The sequence below is a fragment of the Lygodium microphyllum genome, chromosome 27, assembly GCF_053477565.2.
Source record: "Lygodium microphyllum isolate KBCC chromosome 27, Lygodium_microphyllum_v1.1.10, whole genome shotgun sequence".
NCBI lineage: Eukaryota > Viridiplantae > Streptophyta > Polypodiopsida > Schizaeales > Lygodiaceae > Lygodium > Lygodium microphyllum.
The window spans coordinates 25,254,740-25,281,579 of record NC_141161.1 but is presented as its reverse complement, the minus strand read 5'-3'; the positions used below and the strand labels follow the sequence as shown (position 1 = coordinate 25,281,579).

The 26,840-nt window shown below is 40.6% G+C and overlaps 1 protein-coding gene across 2 annotated transcripts; it reads right to left on the bottom strand.

Moving 5' to 3' along the window:
- Window positions 1-4,952: 4,952 nt before the first annotated feature.
- LOC148012146 (LOW PSII ACCUMULATION-like protein) lies at window positions 4,953-26,291 on the bottom strand. Of its 2 annotated transcripts, none has more exons than XM_087669245.1 (4): window positions 25,964-26,289; window positions 5,865-6,467; window positions 5,733-5,783; window positions 4,953-5,639 (listed from the first exon to the last, which is right to left on the bottom strand). In XM_087669245.1, exons 1-4 carry the CDS (start codon window positions 26,200-26,202, stop codon window positions 5,501-5,503), a joined length of 1,032 nt encoding a protein of 343 aa, XP_087525371.1. In that variant the 5' UTR covers window positions 26,203-26,289; the 3' UTR covers window positions 4,953-5,500. The 2 variants fall into 2 exon arrangements, with proteins under 2 accessions (XP_087525371.1, XP_087525372.1); XM_087669246.1 differs by having other exon boundaries at window positions 5,542-5,639; window positions 5,878-6,467; window positions 25,964-26,291.
- Window positions 26,292-26,840: the final 549 nt, after the last annotated feature.

The window sequence follows — 26,840 nt, the reverse complement described above, 5'->3', positions numbered from 1 at the left end:
AAGGGAAAGACTATCACACTTGATATAAAGTTAAAAGTGGAATTTGTCCTTATTGTATTAGTTGCTTCCATTTCAAAAGAAATGAAAAATCACATTTCAACCTACTTCATTTTTACTAAGGATAAGGTTGATAACGAAAATGTTGGAAACATGTCAAAGTTAGAGAAGGAGGATCGCATCTCATTTCTAAAAATATATATTGATTGCTTCTCTCAGTCACTTCTAGGATAGCTACCATCTGAAAGGTCAAAAGATCATGACATAGATCTTATTCTTGGAAATAGCATGCCTAAAAAGCCACCCCATAGAGTCAGTGCAACCCAGTAGGAGGAGATTATGAGTCAAAGGAATGAGCTATTACAAAAAGGGCTAATTTAGTCCAGCTCATCTTCTTTTTGTTTTCCAGTGCTTTCAATGTAGAAAAAGGATGGTTCATGGCATATGTGCATTGACTATCACGCCTTGAACAAAATCATGATATAAAATCAGCTTGCAATTTCTCGGATTGATGATGTTATGGATAGATTGTAGGGGAAAACGCATAGATTGGAGGATGTGCCTAAGACAACTTTCAGGATATCTTTTGAGTTGTATGATTTTCTTGTTATGTCTTTTGGACTTCTCAGTGCTCTTGATGATGGATCGCATCTTCAGGTCGCATAGAGGATTTATGGGTACTTTTTCTTAATGACATGACTGTCTACAAAGAATGAGGCAAAGTATAGAAAGCATTTGGACATTATATTCAATGAGCTATGTAAGTTTAGGTTGGTCATTAATGACAATAAAAGTGATTTTTTTTCATGAAATCCACTTTTTGGGGCATATTGTATTGGCTAGTGGTATTCCTATGGACCCTGCAAAGATCGAGGCAATACAATCATGGTCACCTTTGAAGAATCTACATGAGATCCATAACTTTTTAGGTTTATGTTATTACAAGAAGTATGTGTGTGGGTTTGCTAAAATTGCATCTCCAATGCATGCTTTGTAGAAGAAGAATGTGCCATTTAGATGGATAACAATGAGAATTTCAGCTTTTGAAAAGTTAAAGGAAACGATGACTTTAGATCATGTGCTTATGTTGCTCGATCTAAGGAAGTCATTTGTGGTTTAGTGTGATGCATGTGGAAACAATATTGAGGCTATTTTAATGAAAGATGGTTGAGTTGTGGCTTATGAGAGTTGTCTTCTCCATGATGTAGAGAGGAATTTGCAAATCTATGAGAAAGAGCTCTTGGCTGTAATTCATGCATCATCTATGCATAAATACTACTTGTTAGGGGGTTATTTTATAGTATAGATGGACCATTAGACATTGAGGTACTTTTAGACACAGACAAAGTTGTCAGAGAAGCATATGAGATGGGCAAACTTTCTCTATGTTTCATTTTTAGATTGTACATATTGATGAAAAAGAATATTATGGTTGATACACTATCATGTAAGCCACAAATTTCAACCGTCATCATGGTTTATCACACTCAGCTGGATGCCATAAAGAAGCGAGTACTATGTTGCTGATTTAGATTTTGCTAATGTTTATAATTGGCTTTGCAATGAGTAGATGCATGAGCACTTTGTACTAAGAGATGGATTTCTAATAAAGCACGGTCAATTTTGCATCACAAAACAGTTGAGGTCTAGAGTAATCACTCAAAGTCTTGCTTGTCTATATGTAGGACATTGAGGTAATGATGCCATAGTCAAAGCAGTCGAGCATTTATTTTTTTGGGCAAACTTTGAGGCATGATGTAGAGCACTTTATCAAGACATGCATCATATGTTAGAAGGTCAAGCATGATAGGCAAAGGATGGCGAGTTTGCTGCAGCTCTTGCTTGTTCCAAATAGGCCTTGGCAGAGCATTGCTATGGATTTTATCTTTGAGCTTCCTAGGACACCTATAAGGAATGATAGGATATGAACTATCATTTGTAGGTTTAGCAAATGAGTCCATTTCATTTGACAAAGCAAAAAATAAAGACATATATGGCATGTTTGCTTTTATAGCACATCTTTAAGTATCATGATATGCTAGAGTCAATTATTAGTGATCGAGATCCTTGGATGACTAGTTTATTTTGGAAGGGATTATTTGAGAATATGGATACCATGTTGAAATTCTCATCATCCTTCCATCTACAAATATATGGTCAGCAGTTCGAAGAGGATAATTCCATAGTGTTGGATCTTTTGAGGTGCTATGTTTCAAACTGCAAGACATAATGTGAGTAGTATTTGCCATTGGTTGAGTTTTCATACAACACCACGCTGCATAGTTCCACCAACAAAGCTCCATTTGAAGTGGTTGAGGATGGCATGAAGGTACCACCTATCTTGCATACTAAAGATCTTTAAGGCTAATCATATGTGAAAAACTTGGATGTAGCCTATGCAAAGATAAAGTATACACTTTCGAGATCGTGGAAAAAGCAAAAGAAAACAGTTGATCGCCATAGATGTGGTTTGCACTTTGCAAAGTGTGATTATGTATTGCTGCATTTTAAAAATGCTATGTTGAAAAAGATGAAAGGAAAAGCGAGATTATATCTGAAGTTAAGTATGAGATACTATAATCCTTCCAAGTGTTGGAGAAGATCAATGATGTGACATATCCATTGAAATTACCTCCACATTGGCAAATACACAATGTCTTTCATGTCCATTAATTGAGGTATTTTTGTGGTTATGTGTCAAGGGATATATTTGTTGAAATTCAACCTGAGATTGAGGAGCTATATGAGATCTTGGTACTCGAGCAGATTTTGGCACATAAGAAGAGAGACTAGAGGTAAAGTTTCCAAGAGATATTTACTAAAGTTTCAACACTATTCACCAATGGATGCAAAGTGGATGAAAGAGGATGACTTGACAGACCATTCTTAATTGTTGCAGCTTACCTAGATACCTTTCAATTAGAGCTAACTTCAATTCAGGCTCAATCAAGTTCAATAGAGCAAGGGTCTAGAGCAGTGCGCCTGATGCTCAAGGGGAAGGTAGCATTTCCACTCTAACAGTTATGGATAGCTCTAATATGTAGTGGATCTTGAATGCATTCAACATGCATCCAAGGTGTTGTGCTGACAGTATGTCTATCATGAGGTCACTGCTCAATATACTAGTCACTGTAAGATGTGAATATGAGTTTCACCCAGATACTAAAACTATACTTTTACATTAGATTATGATCAGTTTGTCATGAATTTACATAAGTTCGTGATCAGTTTGACATGAATTTACATAAGTTCACGATCAAATTTTGATCAATTTGAGCTCATTTTTAAATAAGTTATAGATTGGACTATAGTCACTTTCGAATTAGTTTAACATCTATTTTTACATCAATTTTTGCACTCAATTTGTGATCACATTCACAACAATTTGTCATCAGACTATGCTTACTTTTCAATGGTTTACAACTAGTTCCATGAACAACATATTAGTGAATGCGATTGATAGTTTCAACCATGGTTATGCTTTACTATGGTTGTGAAGTTAAAACAATTGAGAGACGTGTTATGGATGGACCCTAGGATAGTTAATTGGCCATTAAGTGCCAATGGTAGCACTAAGAACTAGCATTAATTATTTAATTTATAATAGTCTAAGGGTCAATTCAAGTTGGGGACCACTCTAGGTTGCAAATGGCCTAGCCAATTTAATTATGGATGGACACATTTAATTTTGGGCAAGGTTAAAAGGATCAAATTTAAAATATAAAATTAATTAATTCTAAAAATTAATTTAATGACTAAATTTTATTAAAAATGAGATTAGAAGATTATTTCTTGGCAAATATACCTATGTGATTGAAAAACGTTTTTCAAGCTAGTGGAGAGACATTCATTCAGTGCATCCAAGCTATGAGAGAGACAGAGAAGGAGCTTTTGATCAGTTTTAGCCCTGATTTCAGCCTTTGGAGGTAGAGGAAGACAACCTACAGACCAAAGAAAGCAAGCAACAACATTGTATAACCGCCATTTGTGTTCATTCTTCTTTCCTAACATCCACTCCTATGATCAGTTTTAGACTAGCTTGTCCAAGAACATTGATCACCTGGAGAGTGTACAAAATCTCCAATTTAGAAGCCTGCTTCCAGCAAGTTTGTGCCAGTTGATGTGTGTTCCAACAATGTTCAAAACTCCTCTATGGCTATCATAGAGACCAATATTCGGTATCAACTACTAGGTTAGATCAAGACTAAACCCCTCAAGATCATTTTCAAAAACTGTTTTGCATTGGATTTCTGGACTAAAGATATTGAGCACACCATGTTGGTTGGGCGTCTTTTGTTTAGTGAGAATGATAATTCAGCTCTGATACAAGCATCCTTAGCTGCTTACTGTAGCCCCTATCAAAAGACCACGCAGAACACGTGTACACTTCACCCCAATTCATTCCAAGGCTAGGCACTCACTTTTGAGAACTCCAATGCATGATTAGCCTTTCTAGGTACCAAAACAAAATCTTGTGCTGGAGAATCCTAAGAAGGCAAGCATTAAAGACTCTATCAACTAGTGGTCCTCCTCTACCTCCAGAACCTCTGGAAATTGCAATCATAATTAGAGACATTGAATATGTTAATGTATCGCGGTTCTTCCTATTTCTTATTCTGGCTCTATTGCCTCTCCATAATTAATTAGATGCCAAATTGATGTTGCATATGAGTGTTTAAGCTTCTTTAGAACTTCATTGCATGAATGCATTGCAGCTCAGGGTACTCAGAGCTCCCTTTCTTTTGCTAAAGCATAAATAGGTATTACTTTGTATTTTCTTCAGTGTCATTTGATCCCTTCAAGAAGATCACCTATAATTGGAAATCGAATACAACAAAAGTTTATAAGATTGAAATCCAATGCATTTTACCATGTCCATCCACGTTAAAAGAAACTGTCACATAACTAAGTCAATCAGCCAAAAGTTCAGCCAAAGAGCTAAAATGTTTAATCTCTCGTCATTTTAGCTTGTAAAATGTCACTCCCATTACTGCTAAGCAAGTGGCCATTACTCACAAAAGTGAAACTGGTGTTAAATATATGGTTTATTTACATTCTCAAATCAAAAAAGCTGCAGCTGCCAACCTCCGAACCACAATCTGCAAAAAAGTAATCCTTGCCCTCCATACATTTTATCACTCTCAAATTTGGTAGCTTCTTTAGATACAGTTACTTGTGATATCACAATAGCTGGCTCTACTGTTTCAGCTCTTGTAGACAGCAGGAGCTTTGATGGTCTGCCATCTTGCAGAAACTCTCCAATAAGCACTAGAACATCTGTCTCAGCCTCCAGCCAATTCCAAGGGTCGAGTTACATACAGATCAGGAGAAGATTATGTGGAGGCCATGTTTCAAAACTTTGAGGTTCCTATTATACAGCTGTTACATGAGACTGCATATGGCAATCAACAATTGTACATTCTAAAATCATAGGAACAAGGATTGCCCAGGCATTGGGATCAACAGGAGGAGCAATTTCAACTTGGAAAGATGTGAGACGGCTTCAAATTCTACCATCCATGCCATCTAACACCCCATTCCATATACCCTTGAGGGGAGGCAGCTGGGCAACAAATGCACCCCATGGAGGAAAACCTGTGCCACTTCCACGAACTCGTCCATCCAACCTGAGGGATAGATAACTACAATACCAGGGAAATTCCAAGAATCTTTTAAGAAAATTATAGCCAAAACATGGCAAAAAGTAGGAATCTTATAGCAAACAGATAACATACACTGGAGAATCTTCAGGAACATTTGCAAGTTGCTTTTGCTCCTTCAACCACCTGCCATTGTGTTCAGTTGTTAGTTTAGTGCCTTCACACATGTCACTACGTCTGAGTATCTAGTCGCTCAAAGGAACTTACTTGGTCCATTCACCTGTGTAAATGGGTCTTGCTCTCCATAGCTTCTCTGCCTGGGTCAATGTTGCAGTGCTGGAATCACCTCCACTTTCATCTTCCTTAGAGCCAGAACTTTCCAAAGAAAATTGCAGGTTTGGAATCTGGCCATCTGTAGCAAAAGGAACTGCTAGCACTCCTCTCTCCAGCAATCCAGCTAAATATGGCTCACTACGCCGGCATGCTTCCTCAATGTGAGCACAGGGACCAGCAACAATAACTAGACGGGCAACCCCTCTCATCTGCCCTATAGTAAAAGTCTTATTTTTCAATTCCAGTTTAAGACCAGCTAAAGTCTCCTCTCTAGATAATTTTGCTATCTGTTGGTCTCTTGCCTTGACATCAATTCTATACAAGAATAAAAATCCTAGAACCGCTGCTAAATCTATTCCAAGACCAGTTAGAACTTCCGTGACTGGAGATGCATTGGGTGCATTTCCTAAAGCAGCAATTAATCGAGGAAGAGAAATCAAAGCCCCCACACTACCACTGGCTATGAAAGCCAAGTAGAAAAACATCCGGACAGATCTGAAAGGAGAAATGACCTCGCTTCTGATCTTTGCAGCAGTGCTGGTTGCATACATGAAACATTAGCACACATGCGCACGCACACACGCACACACACACACACACACACACTCTCTCTCTCTCTCTCTCTCTCTCTCTCTCTCTCTCTCTCTCTGTGAATGCAATTGGACACCACCGTGTTGTTTTGGCATGGAATGCAATCGAGACAGTGCTGGAAACTGAATGCAGTCATGCATGCTCACATGACACAGCTTGCATGACCACGGTCTGGTAACTACTGGATGCTCACAAGCCTGAAGTCCATGACTGGAAGGCTACTGATGCGTTGCACAGGCTGTTATCAATGCTAGTTGCATACTGATGCAGTCATGCCTCAATGCAGACTTTGCAGTATTTCAGTTTATGACATGGAAAGACAGCTGTGATATTGAATATTCCGAATGCAAACAGCATGACACTTTCTTGATTAGATGCTCTGTTCCTGATAATGCAGCTCTGACGCTTCTGGAATTACAGATGTGACATGTTGGCGTGAGATTTCTGCCATTACATTTGTAAATATTAACAGGACTACTGCTGCGACTGCAGTTCTGAAACTAATACATGTGACTATTGAAATCCTTGACAGTAATGTACGCATGAATGAAGAGAGTATCCCGAAACTGACCTGACATTACCGCACAGGCTTCAGTGCATGAAACGAACTAAAACTGTCCCAATTTTATTTGAACATAAAATTCACCTGTATACAAAAAGGTAGACACTGGGCCATCCCTCCAGAATCAAAGATATATAGTGAATGCAGTGGTCTACACTCAAAGAATAAAACCAGCTGGTATAGTCAAGGCAGTAGCAAACAGTGAAAGATAATCTGACTTTATTGTACACATGTCAGATGCATCACCAATATTGCAAACATTTGTGGATAGTGATAAAAAAGCATCAGACATGTCTAACAGTCCAGAGTTTGCAACCACTCCAATAATCAATTGTGGCCAATGCATACATGAGGGATGCCTCTGAGGATGAAATCGCGCATCCAGCAATGGAAGCAGTATCCTGTACTCCATGAAAAAGCACAAGTATAAAACATATGCACAAAGTTCCAGAATGGACAAACTCCCTAGATCAAATAGGCTGGCCCCAAAGTCCGAGAATGGACAATCTCCCCTAGATCAAATAGGTTTGGGAAGACCCCTTGTACCATTAATGAGACATGCATACAAAGATTCAGCTCATGATTCGCAGGGAGCTGTGAATCATGAGACAAGAAACAAAGAAAGCAATACATGAAAAGATCCAAGCTGAATTGCAAGAAGAGATGAAGACAATGCATGAAGAGCTAGATGCACATAAGAAACAAGAAATGAAAGTACAAGGGGAACTCCTAGCCATATTTGACTTAAAAATAGAGATGAAGTTATTGAAAAAGAACATGCATACATTGACAAATGTGGTAGAAGAAGCAAAGAAAAAGATGGCATATGTGGAAAACATGATAAAGGAAAATGCCCAATGGATAGAAGTAGTCAAGAAGCACAAAAGAGTATTAGAGAATAAAGTGAAATGATAAATGATACACTTGAGGAAGAGGTGAAAAGCAAACTTCTTTTGCTCATAGACACCGAAGAGAGAGTATTGGTGCACAGGTGTCAGCACCTTCTAGAACCGACATTGAACCACAGGATGAGGAGTAAGAACAGGAGGGCTTCTTTATGGCACAACTCCTCGGTATGGTTAGCTCTTTCCAACAGCTTGTAAAGAATCCTCGAATGCAAAAAATTTTGAAGTCACATAATGAGGATTCTCAAGCTAAGTCATCACATCATACCATGGAGCACTTAAAAAGGTAAACCTCTGATGTGTGTGAGCATGTGGAAAAGACACCAAACATGGAGATAGGTCCAGTGCAACAAGAAGCACAAGCACAGGATCAGGGAGTTATGCACAAGTGGTACAGCAGACTATTCCTCCTCAGTTTGCTACTTATCTTGGTTACTTTGGTGGTGGGTCAGATTTTCAAGCAATGGCTGGATTACCCACTGGTTATCAGGGATACTTGCCCAAAGAGCCACCAAGAATGATGTCTATTGAGGCAGTGAACCTACTTTATGCTAATGTTGGCCTACAGCCCGGTTATCAGACTTTGTAGAGTCCTTATTTGATGCTTGGAGTACAAAATGCAGCGGCTGGTTTTTCTCAGCCTAGTGGGCATATGGCAGCTAAGGTATGTGAAACTAATGCTGATAATGTGCCTAAGGGACTCCCCTTTTTACAGCCACCTGTCTATGACAACCTGACACCAAAAAGTGCAAAGCCTAAAGACTATAAAGAGGGTGGTCAGGCGTTAAAGTTTGAACCCGTCAGTGGTATGCAAGATAAGTTGAAAGCTTGACATTTATACAGCAGTTTGATGCAGCTTACACTTGAGGGAATTTTACTGAGACTTCTAAGGTGTGGAAGGCTGCAACTTTTTTGAAAGGTAATGCTTTGCAGTGGTGGAACATATTGTTGATGCAAGGATATGCACCTGCCACTTGGGTCCATTTTAAACAGTTGTTTGCAGCCTCATGGTTAACTAACATGTTTGAAGTAGATGTCATGATTGCATGGCATAAAGTGGACACGGAAAATTGCACGGATTTAGAAGAGTACAATAAGAAATTTTGGGAAGCACTTTTGCCCGTGAGTTCTTACAGGACAGTGCCCCTATCAGAACAAATTGAAAAGTACTGTTGCGGTTTGCCAGAAGCCATCGGTGATTATTGTACCAAGACTAGGGTTACTAATATGGTACAGTTAATTGAAAATGCTGGTGTGGCAAATGCATTGTTGAAAGGAAAAGCTGATAGCTTTAAAGGCGCGCTGAAAAGAAGAATTCTCAGTTTAAGCAAGATCCTGGCAAGAAGAAGCAATTTCCAAAAAAAGACCAGCTTTACAAAGAAGTCTTTTTGGAAGAAAAGATTTGAGCAGCAACCTCAGACTTCTTTTAAACAGGGCAAAGGACAGAAGAGGCCACTTTTTGGCAAATCAATGCTTTATATGTGAACAAAAAGGCCATATTGCTTCTAAGTGCCCACAGCAATCTTCTAAAGATGCGAAGGATAAAGATGTGCCAAGTAAAAAGAAGCCCATCATTGGCTTAGTGCCTGATATGGTGGGAGATCAATCGATTGATGATGCTACAGAATTGTGCAGAGCTTGGGGAAAGATCAAAGATTCCACGGTGCTTATTTTCTTTGATCCCGGAGCTCGTGCAAACTTTATCTCACCGGCATTGGCAGCTAAGCTGGGTATACGTCCCGAGGAAATGGAACCAGTTGGACAGGCTGATTTGGCATACCCAGGACATACTGAACCTATCACCCCCATTCTTAGCAAACTCCATATGCACATTCAGAGCTATGTGGACATAGAGGAGTTCCATATTATGCCTTTAGAGGGCTGTGATGTTTTGTTGGGTATTCCATGGTGCCACAGGAAGCATGCTATCTTGGATACTTACAATAGAACGATTACTCTTGTACATAGGGGCAAGACTCATGTGTTAGATGTGAAGCTTAAAGGAGAGTCTCTGTCCCAGTTGTTTCTGCTTCTGCAATTACTTTTGTAATGAAAAATCATATTTTTAAGTACTTGGTTTTTGCAAAGCAAGTTAATGAAGTTGACAGTAATATGTTTGTACTAGATGAAAGTAGAAGGGCTTTCTTGGATAAATTCAGTGACTCTTTCTCAGATTCGTTACTAGGAGAGTTACCCCCTGAGAGGCCTAAAGATCATACCATAGATCTTATTCCAGGGACTAGTCTGCCCAATAGGCCACCGTACAGGGTCAGTACAGCGTGGCAGAAAGAGATTATGACACAGGTTAATGAGCTTTTAGAGAAGAGACTAATTCAGCCTAGTAGTCCCCCGTTTTGTTCACCTGTGTAGCTAGTTCAAAAAAAGGACGGCTCTTGGCGAATGTGTATTGATTACAGAGCCTTGAATAAGAACACGATCAAGAATAGATTTCCGATTCCAAGGATAGATGACATTCTTGATTGATTATAGGAAGCAAGAATGTTTAGCAGGATAGATTTGAAAAGTGGGTACCATCAGATCAGAATCAAGCCAGAGGATATCCATAAGACTGCTTTTAGAACGACATTTGATCTCTATAAATTTTTGGTCATGCTGTTTGGATTGACCAATGCTCCTACTACGTTTAACAGAATGATGAATAGAATTTTCCGCCCTTATCAAAGTTTCGTTGGCACATTCTTTGATGATATGATTATCTTTTCAAAGAATGAAGAGGAGCATAGAAAACACTTAGTTACAATCTTTAATAAGCTTAAGCATAACAAATTGCTCATTAATGGCAAGAAGAGTGAATTTTTTTTGGAAGAGATTTACTTCCTTCGGCACATAGTTTCTAAAGATGGTGTGAAGATGGATCCTGCAAAGATAGAAGCAATTGTCTCTTGACCAGACTTGAAAACTGTTCATGATGTCCGCAGTTTCCTTGGCCTATGCTCTTACTACAGAAGATTTGTAAGACACTTTGCAGAGATTGCTTCTCCTTTACATGCCCTTGAAAAGAAGGATGTCAAATGGCAATGGACTGACAAAGAGAAATCAGCATTTAGATATTTGAAGGGGAAAATGACTACAGATCCAGTACTTATTTTGCCAAATCTGTCTAAGCCATTCGTAGTGCGGTGTGATGCATATGGAAATAGCATTGGTGCTGTATTAATGCAAAATGGCCGAGTTGTGGCATACAAGAGTAGAATACTCTCTGTCGTTGAAAGGACTTACCAAATTTATGAGAAAGAGTTATTGGCTGTGATCCATGCACTTTCTAGTTGGAAGCACTATTCGCTTGGTGCTGATTTTGTAGTGCAAACGGATCATCAAACACTTAGATACTTTCTCACATAGGCTAAATTGTCAGAGAAACACATGCGTTGGGCAAATTTGCTATCTATGTTTCATTTTCAGATAGTGCATGTGGAAGGCAAGAAGAATGTAGTTGCAGATGCTTTATCTTGCAAACCACAGGTGTCAACTGTTTCAATTTCTTATCACCATGAATTGGATGATATGAAAGAGCAGTATGCTGATGACCAAGATTTCTCTGAAATCTAAGAACAGTTGATCAATGGCCAACATCATGATCATTATGTGTTCAAAGAAGGCTTTATCATGATGCATGGAAGACTATGCGTTACAAAACAGCTAAGGCCAAAAGTTTTATTAGAAAGTCATGCTTCACCGTATGTAGGACATTGTGGTATTGATGCTACAGTCAAAGCCGTAGAGACTTTCTTCTATTGGCTATCATGATGCATGAGAGACTATGCGTTACAAAACAGCTAAGGCCAAAAGTTTTATTAGAAAGTCATGCTCCACCTTATGCAGGACATTGTGGTATTGATGCTACAGTCAAAGTGGTAGAGACTTTCTTCTATTGGCCAGCCTTGAGATCTAATGTTGATGCATATATCAGATCTTGCCTTGTATGCCAAAAGGTCAAATTTGATAGACAGAAGGCACCAGGGTTATTGCAACCATTGCCTATTCCAGAAAGGCCATGGGAAAGTATTGCCATGCATTTCATTTTTGATCCTCCAAGAACTTCTTCAGGGAATGATAGAATCTAGACTATCATTTGCAAATTCAGCAAACAGGCACATTTCATTCCTGTAAGGAAAAAGGTTAAGTCAAAACACATGGTAAAGATATTTATGCATAATATCTTCAAGTACCACGGAATTCCACGGTCAATTGTTAGTGATAGAGACCCAAGAATAACTAGCTTGTTTTGGAAAGCATTGTTTGAAAACATGGGCACTACGCTGAAATTTTCTTCTTCTTTCCATCCACAAACTGATGGGCAATCTGAAGAAGCAAATTCGACTATTTTAGATCTACTGAAGTGTTATGTTTCAAATCATAAGACTTCTTGGGAACACTACTTGCCATTGGTTGAGTATGCGTACAATAATACAGTACACTTATCTATTGGCAAAGCACCTTTTGAGATTGTGGAAGGTGGAAAGAAATTGCCTCCCATTTTGCAAACAAAAGATAATATTTTTGAAGCAGATCATTATGTAAAAGATTGGGAAGAAGCATATAAAAAGTTCAAGTATGCCTTAGAAAAGTCACAAGCTAAATAGAAAAGACTTGCTGATAGTCATTGTTGGGAACTCTTGTTCAAAAAGGATGATTAGGTCTTATTGCATTTTGAAAAGGCATGTTTGAGAAAACAGAAGGGCAAGAAACGCTTATTTCCAAAGCTGAGTATGCGTTACTATGGCCCTTTTCAAGTCTCAGAGAAGATCAATGACATGGCATATAGACTGAAATTACCAGAGAATTGAAAAATTCATAATGCATTCCATGTGAGCCTATTGAGGCCTTTTATTAGTGAAGTGCCAGAAGATATGGCACACAGTAGTACAAGAGAGAAAAAGACTAAAAACGCAGGTGAGGAGAGAGGACAAAAAACGCAAGAAAAAACAGCAGCACCAGTCAGCATGCTAAAATCAGCTCGGAATAGTGTGTGGTAGACTGGAAACAAGCGCCAAACTGTTGTAGACGGCAATGCCAACTTGGACTGCGATGTCCTCCACATCAAGGGTGTGTGCAGCAAGCTGAAATACCTAAAATCTGCAAAAACGAGATTAAGGTTGAATGAAGGGCAACATACCTATTTATAGAAAGTTTGGGCCCTTTCAAGTGGGTTTGTACTCATGGGATACAGACACTCTCCAAAAACACATTTCTTTTTAAATAAACAAGGTTTCTTCCATAATTAGGTATGTTTTGGGGTTGTTTAAGTGAAGCTAATGCATTTTTAGCTCAACATACGAGAGTTGTCCATAACTGGAGGAGTGGAAGTGCTACTTCCCCCTTGAGCATCAAGCAATACTCCAAACCCTTGCTCTACTAAACCTGACAGAGCCCGAACTAAAGTCGACTCTAACTGAAAGGCATCTAGATAAAGCAACAACAACTGAGGATGGTCTACTTAGTCATCCTCTTTCATCCATTTGGCATCCATTGGTAAACAATTCTAAAATTCACCAGGTATCTCTTGGAAACTTTACCTTTGACCTTTCTTTCCTTATGTGCCAAAATTTGCTCGGGAAACAAAATCTCATCCAGCTCCTCAACCTCAGGCTGAATTTCAGCAGACATATCCTTTGGTGCATCACCATGAAAATGCCTCAGCAAAGTGACATGAAAGGCATTGTGTATTCGCCAATGTGGAGGTAATTTCAGCGGATATGCCACATCGTTGATCTTCTCCAACACCTGGAAGGGCCCATAGTATCTCATACTCAACTTCGGATACAATCTTTCTCTTCCTTTCATTTTTTTCAGCCTTGCCATTTCAAAACGCAGCAATACATAATCACCCTTTGCAAACTGCAAAGCACGTCTGTGGCGATCAGGTGCCCTCTTTTGCTTTTCTTGCAATCTCTGAAGTGCATATTGTTGAGATAGGCATGTGAATCCTATGTATGCAAGGTTGGATAAGGATAGCTAGATGTGAATGAATTGGAGGGCAAGAGGAAACCCTAAACCTAACCATCCATAGGCCATTTAAACAGCCTAGAGGTCACTCACAATGTAGAGGAGAGTGTACTAGTTGTAGTTAAGAACTCCTCATTAAGTAAGATCTTCTTGTACTTGAGCTCTCTCGCTCCCTCTTGTGCACACTCTTTCTTGCTCTCACTCTGATATTGCAGCACGGTATCACAACCATCTCTAATCCAACAAGCTTCCATCAATTCCATTTCCCACTAACTGCACATAAGCATGTCATTTTCTCACTATACCTCTTCACCTCCATAGCTGTCTGCCATACCCACCTCTGTTGGAGGACTTGGGGAGAGCAAAAGAGAGCATTTCAGCTCAAGACCTCTTTTGAAGATCTCTTCTCCAACTCAAGGCACAATATCCTGGAGCTTCAAAGTCCGACATTGGGCAGCTAGGAGACCAGCATTGTGGAAAATGCAGATCTGGCATACTTTCAGACAATGTGAACTTTCAAGCTGTAGCACGGGCAGCAGAGGGCACAATCCCTTAAGCCACCATAGGGCTTTGTTGGCCCCCCAAGTGGGCTATCTCCACCTAAGAGGGTTTGTTGAAATTCCTTCCCTCTTACTCACACAGAGCAAAACCCTAACTCTGTACCCTGCTGGTAGCCATAGCCCAAGCTTGAAAGCTTGGTTTTTTTGAATTTTTCCACTCACTGAAATCATCAACAGTGATTTTAATCATTGATTTAAGTCCAATGGAGTCTGTTCAAATCTGGAAGCTTCAATTCAAGTCCAAACATACCTTTGGATATTAGTAAGCTCATAAGAAAGCCAACTTGTGAACATAAACTATGAGACGAGTGCTTGTAAGCACTAATGCTACAATTCCTAGTCATGATTTTGGTTCTAATCAATATATTTGATCTCATCTTGTAACACATCACATTTGAGTCTACAATGTATTAATCATCTCTTTTGCTTCCGCACTTATTGGCCATTGTGTAAAGGAATAGACACTGCCATTGCCTAGAGCAATTGATAAGACCTTTCTATCATGGCCATGGCCTATGCCGATGTTAGACCTCAAATCCGTAAGTTTGATGAAAAAGACTTTCATCCATGGCAGGTATTTTAGTAAAGTATAAAATGATGGAATGGGGCTACTAGCCCTTCATCAAAGGGACCAAGGTTATCGATCCATCAAACCCACTTGATGTAGAAGATGATGAAAGAGCCCAAGCCATAATCATGCTTCATCTAGATAAATCCTTGATTCATCACATTAACCAACTCTCCACTACCTAGGAGAAATGGGATGAGCTTGAAAAGCTTTATGGCGCTAAAGGAAAGAACTCTAAAATATTCCTTAAAATCGAATTTTTTTGCTTAAGAGTATAAATAAGAAGAAGACCTAGGTAAGTTCATTTCTCACATGAATGTTGGGGATAAAGGCCTATGTGCCTGATGCCTTGCCCGGTTGTCGAGTGCCCATTCTTTACAAACCCTAACTAATAAAGGAAGGCCCCCTGACACTTTAGTGTTGGGGTTGGAGTTCCCATTTCTAGTCTCTCCCTTTCTTGCTCTTGCTCTCCCGCCATAGCTCTCGAGTCCAACCTTCGATCCGTTGCTCCCTTTCAACTGGTATCAAAGCTTGGCTCTCCAATCCCGTGGAGCTCGACCTCGACTCGCATTACTTCAGTTTTCAAATGAATACCTACAGCCTGCAGTCCTCATGGCAGCCATAGCTCAAAGCTTCAAGGTATGACTTGTTCCTCCCACTCTCCCCGGTTGTTCTCGGACTTGTTGGTCATGCCTCAGGGCTTGTTTGGGCTCTTGTGAGCTCAGCCCAAAGCCTCTCTTTCAGCCCAGACTTCAGTTTACAGGTCAAACAGTGGACAGCAGGGAATAAGGATAGCCATTGATGAACTTCTACTTGGAGTTTTGAAGCCCCTTTCTTCACTGGGCTTCATTGAGCTTTGTGAGCCCTTGCATTGGTCTTTTCATCTTCGTTGGCCCTCATTGGCCCTCGATTGTCTCCTCCCAGTCAGCGTGACCCCATACAAATTGTGCTGAAATCTAGCAGCTGAAGGACGACTGATTCAGCTTCCCCGGGCAGCCCGTCAACAGTTCCCCCTTGTGCTCCATGTGGTTTGAGCCCACTCAAGGCTTCTTGGAGCACTACTAGTGCCTACCTACCCTCCCCATTCATCTTCCCCAGCACACGTGGTAGTCCAGGCCTGTTCAGAGATCACGCAGGCTGCGCCCTGCTGTGGCAACACTGTACAAATGTGGCATTCCTCTTCCTCCAGCTCCCACTTCCTATTGGAGCTCATTGGGCACTCAATAACCACCTTGGCCTTGCTCTATGCCCTTTGGTACTGAACTATGGCACTTAGTCTTTGAGCTTTGAGCTCCACATTCTCAGATAGGCTAAGAAATCACAGGTCTACATGCTGTAATACAGGGCAGCCCCCTGTTTCTCATGCCTAGGTCAGTGGTGATGGTCTAATGATGCCCTTTTGTGCTCGGTAAATGCCTATATGGTTGGGGATGGTGTGCCATTGTTTGGATAGGCTTTTGGAGCTGGATTGAGCCATTGTTTGCTCAGATTTTCACTGTTCACAGGCTGGAAATAGGGCAGCACTTGCCTCTTGGATGCTTCACGGTCATGGATTATGGTTATGAGCTGTATGTTCATGCCTACTGATGCTCGACACTATGGGGATGTATATGCATTGCTTGGATATGCTTTTAGGGATGGATTGGGACTGAAATCGAGCTTGGCATTTATGACATTGGCTGTGGTTAAATGCTATTACAGGTTGTTATGAGCTTGAAGATGCTTATGTGGTCTATGCTTCCGCTTTATGCTCCATGGTTGATCATGTCTCCTTCATGCTTTGGGTCGACATTGGAGCTCTGTCTTCGTGACATTTCTCGTCATGGTTGCAGCAACAGGTGTTCGTTTAAGACAGCTTATGCCCTATGTCCTTGGTCGATTATGGGTTATCCTCTTGGCAGGATGTATTGTCTGCGATGGATGCTATGTACTTGGTTGCACTGTGATGGTTGCTTAGCTTCATGTCTGATTTGCCCAGCTGTTATGGGGCTTGATAACATTGATGCCTTTTGGATTGTGCCATTAGGACCTTGGATATGCTCTGGGTTTATGCCTATCTGGATTTGGACCTTTGGGTGTCTTGGATGTACTGCAGTTGCTCTCTTGGCATCCGCCTTTGCCCGTCCAGTGGGAGCTTTGTCCTGGCACATTGGCTTTGGATTGCAGATTGATTTTATGAGCCTTATGGTTTGGATGCAGATGAGCTTGGATGTTGAGACCATGGGCTTCCGCCCTCGGTCTATGCTCTTGTTGTCTTTGACATATGGATGCTTGTATGCCTTTGGCACTCGGCAGGATATTTGGACATCGCCCTTGCATTGTCTATTGACTTTGGGGACGCCTATGCGCTCTACTCTCTCTTTTCAGTGTCTATGGCAGGCCTTTGGCTATGTTGACGGTTTAAGAGGGTCATGTTCATGCTTGGATGCTTACTATGTGTTCGATGCTACTGCCTTTATGCAGAGTTTACCTTTGTGGGCTGATTTGATTTGGATAATGCCTTGGATCCAATTACGGTCTTGCCGACCTTTTGTCAGTGACAGTGCTATGCCTCTTGCCTATGGCTTGAGCCTTTGCTCATTTGGTTATGCATATGGCAGTTCTCCGAGGGCCCCGCGAGACATGTCATGCATGCCAGTTTATGCCTTTTGGGGGTATACTCTCTTGACGTAGTTGGCTATGTCAGACATGAGTGCGGATGATGGCATGCTTGGCTCATTGTTCGGTTGTATTCCGACTTATTTGCCAGTGGGAGCTTATGCTTTCTTGATCAGTTGCCTATAGTTGGCTACTCTGCAGTTGTGCTCCTACAGGTTTATGCATTCCTATTGAGGGCTATTACTTGGATGTGGCAGTTTAGTACCTACAGTTGGTGTGCAGCACCCCACCTTGGTTGTTTTCCAGGCCTTTCTGGACTTGGTTGGCTCTACATGTACGCTACTCGACGGTGTCTTCTGGTACTACTGGACTTGTGTCCACTGCCTTATGGCTTCTATGCATTGCCGTGCAGGAGGGTGTTGATGTGTATGCGTAACCCTGGTTTCCCTATGCCTTTGGTCGTTTCTTGGGACCTGCCTTATACGGCTACTATGAGGTTATGCCCATTTGCAGCTTTGATGCTTACGCAGTGCTTGTTTCCATGCCTTTGCACGATGTTGACCTTTATGGTCTTGACTGTCTCTGGCATGTTTCCTGGGTGTTCTCTCGGCGAGCAGGATGTCTTGTTTACTCCGCTCTTGCCTGGTTTAAAGACCTCAGATGTAGTCACCATTATGGTGTCCTTTGCCTATGATGACAGCTGTGCTGGGAGTACTCTATGTGTTGAGATCTCAGCGGGATTTCTGGCCTTCTTTAGGAGGATGGGCATAGGATGAGTTTCCCCGTCCTGTTGTCGGGTTTGTCCCGATTGTATTTATGTACATGCTGTACTGTTTTCTTTTTTTTTCTCTCTCCTGACTTGGGCACATTTGCCTTTAAGTGGAGGTTGTTGGGGATAAAGGCCTATATGCCTGATGCCTTGCCCGGTTGTCGGGTGCCCATTCTTTACAAACCCTAACTAATAAAGGAAGGCCCCCTGACACTTTAGCGTTGGTTGGAGTTCCCATTTCTAGTCTCTCCCTTTCTTGCTCTTGCTCTCCCGCCATAGCTCTGGAGTCCAACCTTCGATCCGTCACTCCCTTTCAATGAAAGGGCTCATGGCACAGCTATCCTCAATTCAAGCTCCAATTCATGATAAAGATGCCATTGCAATTCTCTTGAAAGTTGTAAAGAAGGTATTTCCAACCCTTGTAACTACTCTTACAAATATCCCTAATCCAACCTTAGAAAGCACTATCTAATCTTGTTTAGATAAGGAGATAAGAAATCAAAAAGAAGGCAACACTAGTCAGGCATCCACTTCAACAACCCATGACTAGGTCTTAGTTCATACTATATCCACTAAATGCTCCTTCTACAACAAAAAGGGATATCTTGCCAGCAAAACTGTTGAAAAAAATATCCTGACAAAATGAAGTGCAACAAATGTAAGAAGACAGGGCATATTACTAGTAAATGTCCTACTATCCCTGAAGTACCAAAAGAATTTGAGGTCAACTTTGTCTTCAAACCACCTGATGATCGACTTTTCTAAATCTCTAAATCCTCTACTTATAAGCACTCTTGTAGCTTGATTTATAAAGATATCCCATTTTGCTTGAGGGGGGGCATTAACATGTCTTGTAGTCCAATGCCACTTTGGCATTGAGGGGGGGTGTTGAGAGATAGGCATATAAACCCTATTTATGCAAGGGTGGATAAGGATAGATAGGTGTGAATAAACTAGAGGGCAAGGGGAAACCCTAAGCCTAGCTATCCAGAGGTTTCTTGAGCTTTCTCTCTCCCTCTTGTGCACACTCTCTCTTGGTCTCACTTTGATATTGCAACACATATTTTATCTTTACATAGACTGCATCTAAGTTTTCCACATAACAACCAGCCTCAAAGATCTTATCCTTAGTTTGCAAAATAGGTGGCACCTTCTTACCACCCTTAACCATCTCAAATGGAGCTTTGCCCGTGGAACTATGCACTATGTTGTTGTAAGCAAACTCAACTAAAGACAAATACTGCTCCCATTGTATCTTGTGTCTAAAACATAACATCTCCAAAGATCTAACACTGTGGAATTTGCTTCCTCAGACCGATCATCTATCTACAGATGGAAGGATAATGAGAATTTCAGCGTGACACCCATATTCTCAAATAACCCCTACCATGATACTTAAAGATGTATATAGCTCTATGTCTTGCATACGGAGGAGCATGACTTTCAATGATAACTCTAGCCCTTAACTACTTTGTGACACACAGTCATCCATGCATCATAAAAAATCCATCTTTTAGCACAAAGTGTTCATGCCTTTGGCCATTGCAAAGTTGATTATAAACAATAGCAAAGTCCAAATCAGTAACATATTGCTCTTTCATGGCATCCAACTCAGTGTGATAAACCATGCTAATGGCTAAATTTTGTGGCTTATGTGACAGTGCATCAGCCACAACATTCTTTTTACCATCAATACATACAATCTAAAAGTGAAACATAGAGAGAAAAATTGCCCATCTCATATGCTTTTCTGACAGCTTTGTCTGTGTTAGAAAGTACCTCAAAGTTTAATGGTCTATCTGCATTGTAAAATCAGCCTCCAACAAATAATGTTTCCACATAGAAAATGCATGAATTACATCCAAGAGCTCTTTCTCATAGACTTGCATATTCTTTTCTGCAACGTGGAAAATTTGGCTCTCATAAGCCACAACTCAGCCGTCCTGCATAAGAATAGCCCCAATGTTATTATCACATGCATCACATTGAACTACGAATGACTTCCTTAGATCAGGCAACACAAGCATAGGATCTAAAGTCATCTTTTCCTTCAACTTTTCAAATGCTGAAATTTCCATTGTTGTCTATCTAAATGACACATCCTTTTTTTGCAAAGCATGCAATGGAGATGCAATTTCAGCAAACCCGCATACATACTTTCTATAGTAAGAATATAAACCCAAGAAGCTATGGATCTCATGCACATTCCTCAAAGGTGGCCATGATCGTATTGCCACAACCTTTGTAGGGTCCATGAGAATGCCATCAGCCCATACAATATGTCCCAAAAAGTGGATTTCATACAAGAAGGATTCACTTTTCTTGTCATTGATAACCAGCCTATGCTCACGCAGTTCATTGACCATAATGTCCAAGTGTCTTCTATGTTTTGCCTCGTTCTTTGAATAGACAATCATGTCATCAAAGAAAGTGTCCACAAATCTTCTATGTGGCTTGAGGATGTGATCCATCATCCGATAAAAAGTGACAAGAGCATTTGTAAGTCCAAAAGGCATAACAAGAAACTCATACAATCCAAAAGATGTCCTGAAAGCTATCTTAGGCACATCTTCTGGCCTAATGTGTATCTAATGACACCCACTTTTCAAATTTATACGACTAAATATGGTTGCCCCTTGCAATCTATCCATAACATCATCAACCCGAGGAATCGGAAAGTGATTCTTTATCATAATCTTATTTAGAGCACGATAATCAACGCACATACGCCATGAACCATTTTGTTTCTCCGCCAAAAGCACTGGAGAACAAAAAGGAGATGAGTTGGGCTGAATCAGCCCTTTTTCTAACAGCTCATTCACCTAACTCATAATCTCCTGTTGGGCTATACTGACTCTGTAGGGTGGCTTATTAGGTCTGCTACTTCCAGGGATAAGATCTATACAATGATCTTTTGGCCTTTCAGGTGGTAGCTGCCCTGGAAGTGATTGAGAGAAGCAATCAACATACATTTTCATAAATGACATGCGATTCTTCTCTATCTTAGACATATTCTCAACATTCTTACTATCATCTTTATCCCTAGTAAAAACCAAGTATACTAAAAGATGATTTTTCATTACTTTAGAGATGACAACTCCAGATGCAACAAGGATAAATTCACCTTTTAAAGTATCTTTTCCTTATGTTGAATAGTAATCTTTTTTGCACGAGAATCAATCACTATATCCCTATATATGCAACCAAAGCTTTCCAATGAGCGGTGCGACGGACTCTGCATGGCCTTTACATGTCATTCCAACTTCCCTGATGGGTCCCATCTCATCCTCTCTAATGCCTAGATAAGCTACCATGTCAACAGAGATGAAGTTGGCTCGTACACCATTATCAAAGAAAATCAATGCATGCTGATCCCTAATTTTGCCCCATACTCTACACAAGCCTATTGGGACAGTCCCTTGCAATGTGGCCCTCCTATTCACAAGTGAAACATTTATTTGCAGCCATCAATTCCCGACGTTGTGCCAATGTTTTCGAGTCCTTTCTCTGTTGTTTTGGCCTCCTTTCAAGCTGATTTTCAGATTTGTCCCTTTTCTCAGCCTTAAACAACTTTTTATTCGATTTCTCCCCACTCTCACATCTTTGCGAGCTTCAAATGAAGGGTTTGGCATTATCTTCAATGCATCTTGCTATCTCGAAGTTGTAGAAGATATATTCTTCTTATTGCCTTTGCTATCCTTCGAAGCATTCAAAAGTCGGGTAAGTTGAGGATCCTTTGCCAATTTAGCAAAGAGATTTGTTGTTGTCCTCATTCATTCTTGAATTGGTCATCAAATTCCTTGAGCCCCATAAGCATTCGCGGATGTAGATGCAATACCAAATATGCTACTTTGTGCCCTAGAGCCAATATTGCCATACATAGGGTTTTGCATATTTCCAACCACACCTGAATACATTGGGCCTTGCACACCATGCATAAGCCAATATTGCCATACATAGGGTGTTGCATATTTCCAACCACACCTGAATACATTGGGCCTTGCACACCATGCATAAGCCAATATTGCCATACATAGGGTTTTGCATATTTCCAACTACACCTGAATGCATTGGGCCTTGCACACCATGCATTGATTGCTGCATACCCTAGGGATTTGTGCCATACATTCCTATATGCAATCCTTGTCCAACCATGGCATGAAAAATCGTGCTTCCACCAAAATATCCTAGTTGCCCCATCATAGCATGCATGCCCACGATTGTCCAAAATCCATTGGATTAGCACTTCAGTGATGGCCTTGCATTTGCATTCCTTACCCAATAGGTACCAACTGTTTTGTTTCATTAGCATCTTTGCGAGCTTCAAATGAAGGGTTTGGCATTATCTTCAATGCATCTTGCTATCTCAAAGTTGTAGAAGATGTCTTCTTCTTCTTGCCTTTGCTGTCCTTCGAAGCATTCAAAAATCAAGTAAGTTGAGGATCCTTTGCCAATTTAGTAAAGAGATTTGTTGTTATCCTCATCCGATTCTTGAATTATCTTTACTTTACTGGTCAGTCTTCTTATGCCCTGAAGGCGTACATCTTGCTCAACAACAATATATTCAACTTACTATCCATGGTCTGAGCCTTGTCCAAGGTCATGTATTACATTTCCTTCATTTCCATGCGAATGTTCATACTGAGAGGCATCATCACTGCTTGAGTCCATCTCAATGCATGAAGACATATTGCTGTAATTTCTCAGCTGAGAGTAAAAATCAGCACTAGCACAAAGCTTTGCCTTCCTTCCATGGATGGGTGGTAATTCCTTGATTACAACTTAGTTACAGCAGTAACATTTATTACAAAATTGAGAATTACAATTTAACTTACAATCTGGGACAATGAACACCCTATTGGCCCCAAAACTGGTGCCCCTTTCAGTATTTCTTTAACTTAATTGAAAAAGAAGTTGATGTACAATGAAATTCTCCCAATCCCTTTCAGTATTCCAACTCCCCTTGCTGTCCAAAATGACCAACAAGTCTTCAATCTAATTCCTCCTTATTTCGGATAGTCAATTGGCCTTCACACGCTTTGATGGAGATGAAAAATGCCCCAAATTCATTGATTTGCCGGTCCCTCCATCTAAATTTGACTGAAAACAGCTTCAGCCCTGTCGAATCCAAGTGTTGGAGCTTCCAATTTCTAGCATGCTTTCCACGGATGCTGTGAAACCCTAATTTCAGCTTGTTGCAATTTTTTATTGTTGCAGATTAGGATTTACAATAGAGAAATCTAAACTTTCTCAACCTCTGGTGATCTCAATGCTATAATCTTCGAAGCAAGGCTATGAAAAGGCTGAGAGATGAGAGAGAGAATGCTAAGGAGAGAAAATTCAAACTTTCTTCGTGAAGAACTAAAGTTAATAGTCATTACTGTTGCTGTCTTGTCTCAATAGCTTGTAGATGCAAAGAACTAAAGAAAATCGGTCATTTACTGCTGCTACCTTGTCTCAATAGCCTATAGATGCTATCACTTGCTATTGATTGGTCTTCTCCTTCCCCTCACTGCCTCAGAAGATCCTCCAATGGATGCTAATCAAACCAACGATATCTCCTCCCTCTCTCTTGCAGCTTGAATGTACTAAAATGCCTCTCTCCAACCTCTGAAGACGTTTTTAAGTCTTGCATGGGTATTTTTGACAAGTAGCAACATTCCTAAATGGCTTTTTCAGCATTATTCATAATGAAATATTAATTTTCAATCTTTAAATACTGAAAATTAATCTAATAATTATTCCGATACCCATAAAAATAATCTAACTGGCCAATAATTAAATTGGCTAAGCAACTTCGATTTTTGAGTGTCTTTCAAAATGGCATTAAGTACCATTAAATACCACTTCTCTAGCGTCACCAATTGACACTTATGACCAAATGAATGACCTAGGCCAATAACTAGTACCAGATACCACCAAGTACATGTGTGGCATAACTTATAGCAACTTTTGCCTTTGACATCCCGTGATTTCCTCGGGTCCCGGGCCTGTAAATTTAATTTAACCCCAATTACACCTTACATGTACAACATTTACTTAACCATGTGATTGAAAATTAATCCACATATTAAGTGAGGTTTCAAAAATGCATGTCCTCATGACAGTTTGATACGACTATGGCAACCATTTCATTTCACAAGTTTCCAACTAAGATGCTTACTCTAGCCTTCACTAGGTATTCAACACCTTCTATACCATAACCAATACCCTTGCTCTCCCTCTCTTTTCGACATCAACATTATGGAAACACAATTCACATTTCCCTTTACATAGCATTGTGTTTCTTGATTAGGATGCTTGGCTAGTCAAAACTGGATTGGGCAACCTCCCAAGTGAAAATCCTTACATATGTGAGAGCATACACCCTTTTACTTCATCTCTAGAAGGGATTGTATAAGCTTCATTGCTCTATCTTCCATCCTCACTCATGATAGCATCTCCACAAAAATGGAGGCACTTGAGGGTGGTCTCATACTTTGTTCATAAGTGCAGATACGATGGCTCCTAGATAGATGAAAAATTGAGATTAATGGCACCAAGGTTCTCCTCCTTGAGACCCTACCAAGGAGGAGGACTAACCGTGTGTTACATTGGTTGGAGCCCACACCTGTAGGAACACACCACGTGAACACACAGGTGATTCACCAAGCAAGACATGTATTACAAGCCCCAGCTCTAACCATTAGGACATCACCTTTCTCCTAACATTTGGCACAGTACGGCTGTCTGATTGTACAAACCATTACTAATTGATATATGAATACATCGATGGAGACTTGGTGAAGTTTTCTTTTCCTTCCCACTTAGTGATTCTATGGATGGCATCTTATCTCTGACCGTTCAGCCAAAAGTTTCAATCTCATTTTCTAAACCCCCGAACATTGGATCTGCAGAAATAGTGTGGGGGTAAGGCACAGAATTCCCTTTGATTAGGAGTATGTTCTGTTGCAACACAGATTATGGTCGATCGAAGGTGCCTGATTTAGAAAAACTAATCTGCAGAAGTACTGTTGGGGGTGAACCACCCAATTCCCTTTGATTAGGATGACCTTCTGTTGCAACACAGATTATTATCAATCAAAGGTGCCTGATTTAGACAAACTACTTGACTGGTAATTCAATACAGAAATTGCCAGCATCACAGATTAATGGAAGGTTACATGATCAAATGTAGGTCGAAGGTGCCTGATTTAGAAAAACTATTTGATTGATAACTCAATTCAGAATTGCCAACGTCACAGATTAATGGAAGGTTATATGATCGAATAGAGGGAACTTCGAACAGAATTTCTAAAGCATGCTGCATTGCAGAGCTTGCATTTTCAACACACAAACCTAATATGCTAGGAGCATGTTCTGTGTCAATACGGATTATGGTCAATCGAAGGTGCCTGATAGCATCTTCCAACAGTGTTCCTAGGAATGCTGTATTGAAAAGCTTGCATTTTTCAAATGCACAAACCTAATACGCTCAGGTTAAAAACGCCGGCATAAGTCATGAAAATGGAACCTGGCTTTGGATGACGATGACGATGATGAAGAGCGAGGGTCATTGGAGCTGCCGAAGCAGACGACCAGGGCTCTTCTGCGTCGGGGGAGGGCGGACGCGACGTACCGAAACGAGAGAGGGGAGCGGAGGGAGGCCGGACGGTCGCGCGACAGGAGCAGGGGAGCGGCAGCCCTGTCCGTTGTGAGGCAGAGATGATGCTGCAGCGATGGCGATGCCAAGCTCGACAGAACACACTCCATCACGGGAGTCCCAGGAGCAGCCACGTGTGCTCTTCTTATTACCCAAGGTGATAAAACTTAAAAGACTGTCATGCATGATTAGAGAGTGTGCCTGTCTTTTACAAGAAATGAAGTCTCATGCAATCCCATGTTGAGAACCACGAATGCATCCCATTGAGAAACCATTGGGAGTGGTAGGAGAATATGTGACCAAGTGGCACGTACCGTAGCTCTATCTGGCAAGTCTTGTAGCATGGTAGATGGGCTCGCAACAGAAATGCCAAGCTAGTCATCCCTCGGAGGACGATAGGAACCTCCAAAGCTCGCGAAGTGAGGTTATGGATATCAAATTTTCCTATTGTTTAGTGTAACGAGCAATGTAGATATAAAATGTTTAACTTCGTGATTTTTAAAGCTATGAAGAGCCTGTTTACACAAGGATCCTTTAAATATATATATATAATCCCCTACATCCTTGCTGGATTGATCTACTTATCTATCATTTATCTTGAGTCTTAGAGTAAGGTTTAAACCTTACTCATATGAGGAAATGGCATCTATTTTCGTTAGGATGTACCTATTTTCCCCAACTAATGCTGTAACTAATCCTTGCTTGAAATAGTGTATAGATAATCATTGAGTCCTATAGCCTAGTAGGA

Excerpts from the sequence above, each read along its gene's own strand:
- LOC148012146 (XM_087669245.1), bottom strand. The coding sequence starts at position 26,202 with ATGGAGTGTGTTCTGTCGAGCTTGGCATCGCCATCGCTGCAGCATCAT. Across the intron at positions 6,468-25,963 it reads TCATCGTCATCCAAAGCCAG|CACTGCTGCAAAGATCAGAA; the intron begins GTTCCATTTTCA and ends GTATGCAACCAG. Across the intron at positions 5,640-5,732 it reads GTTCCTGAAGATTCTCCAGT|TTATCTATCCCTCAGGTTGG; the intron begins GTATGTTATCTG and ends CTGGTATTGTAG.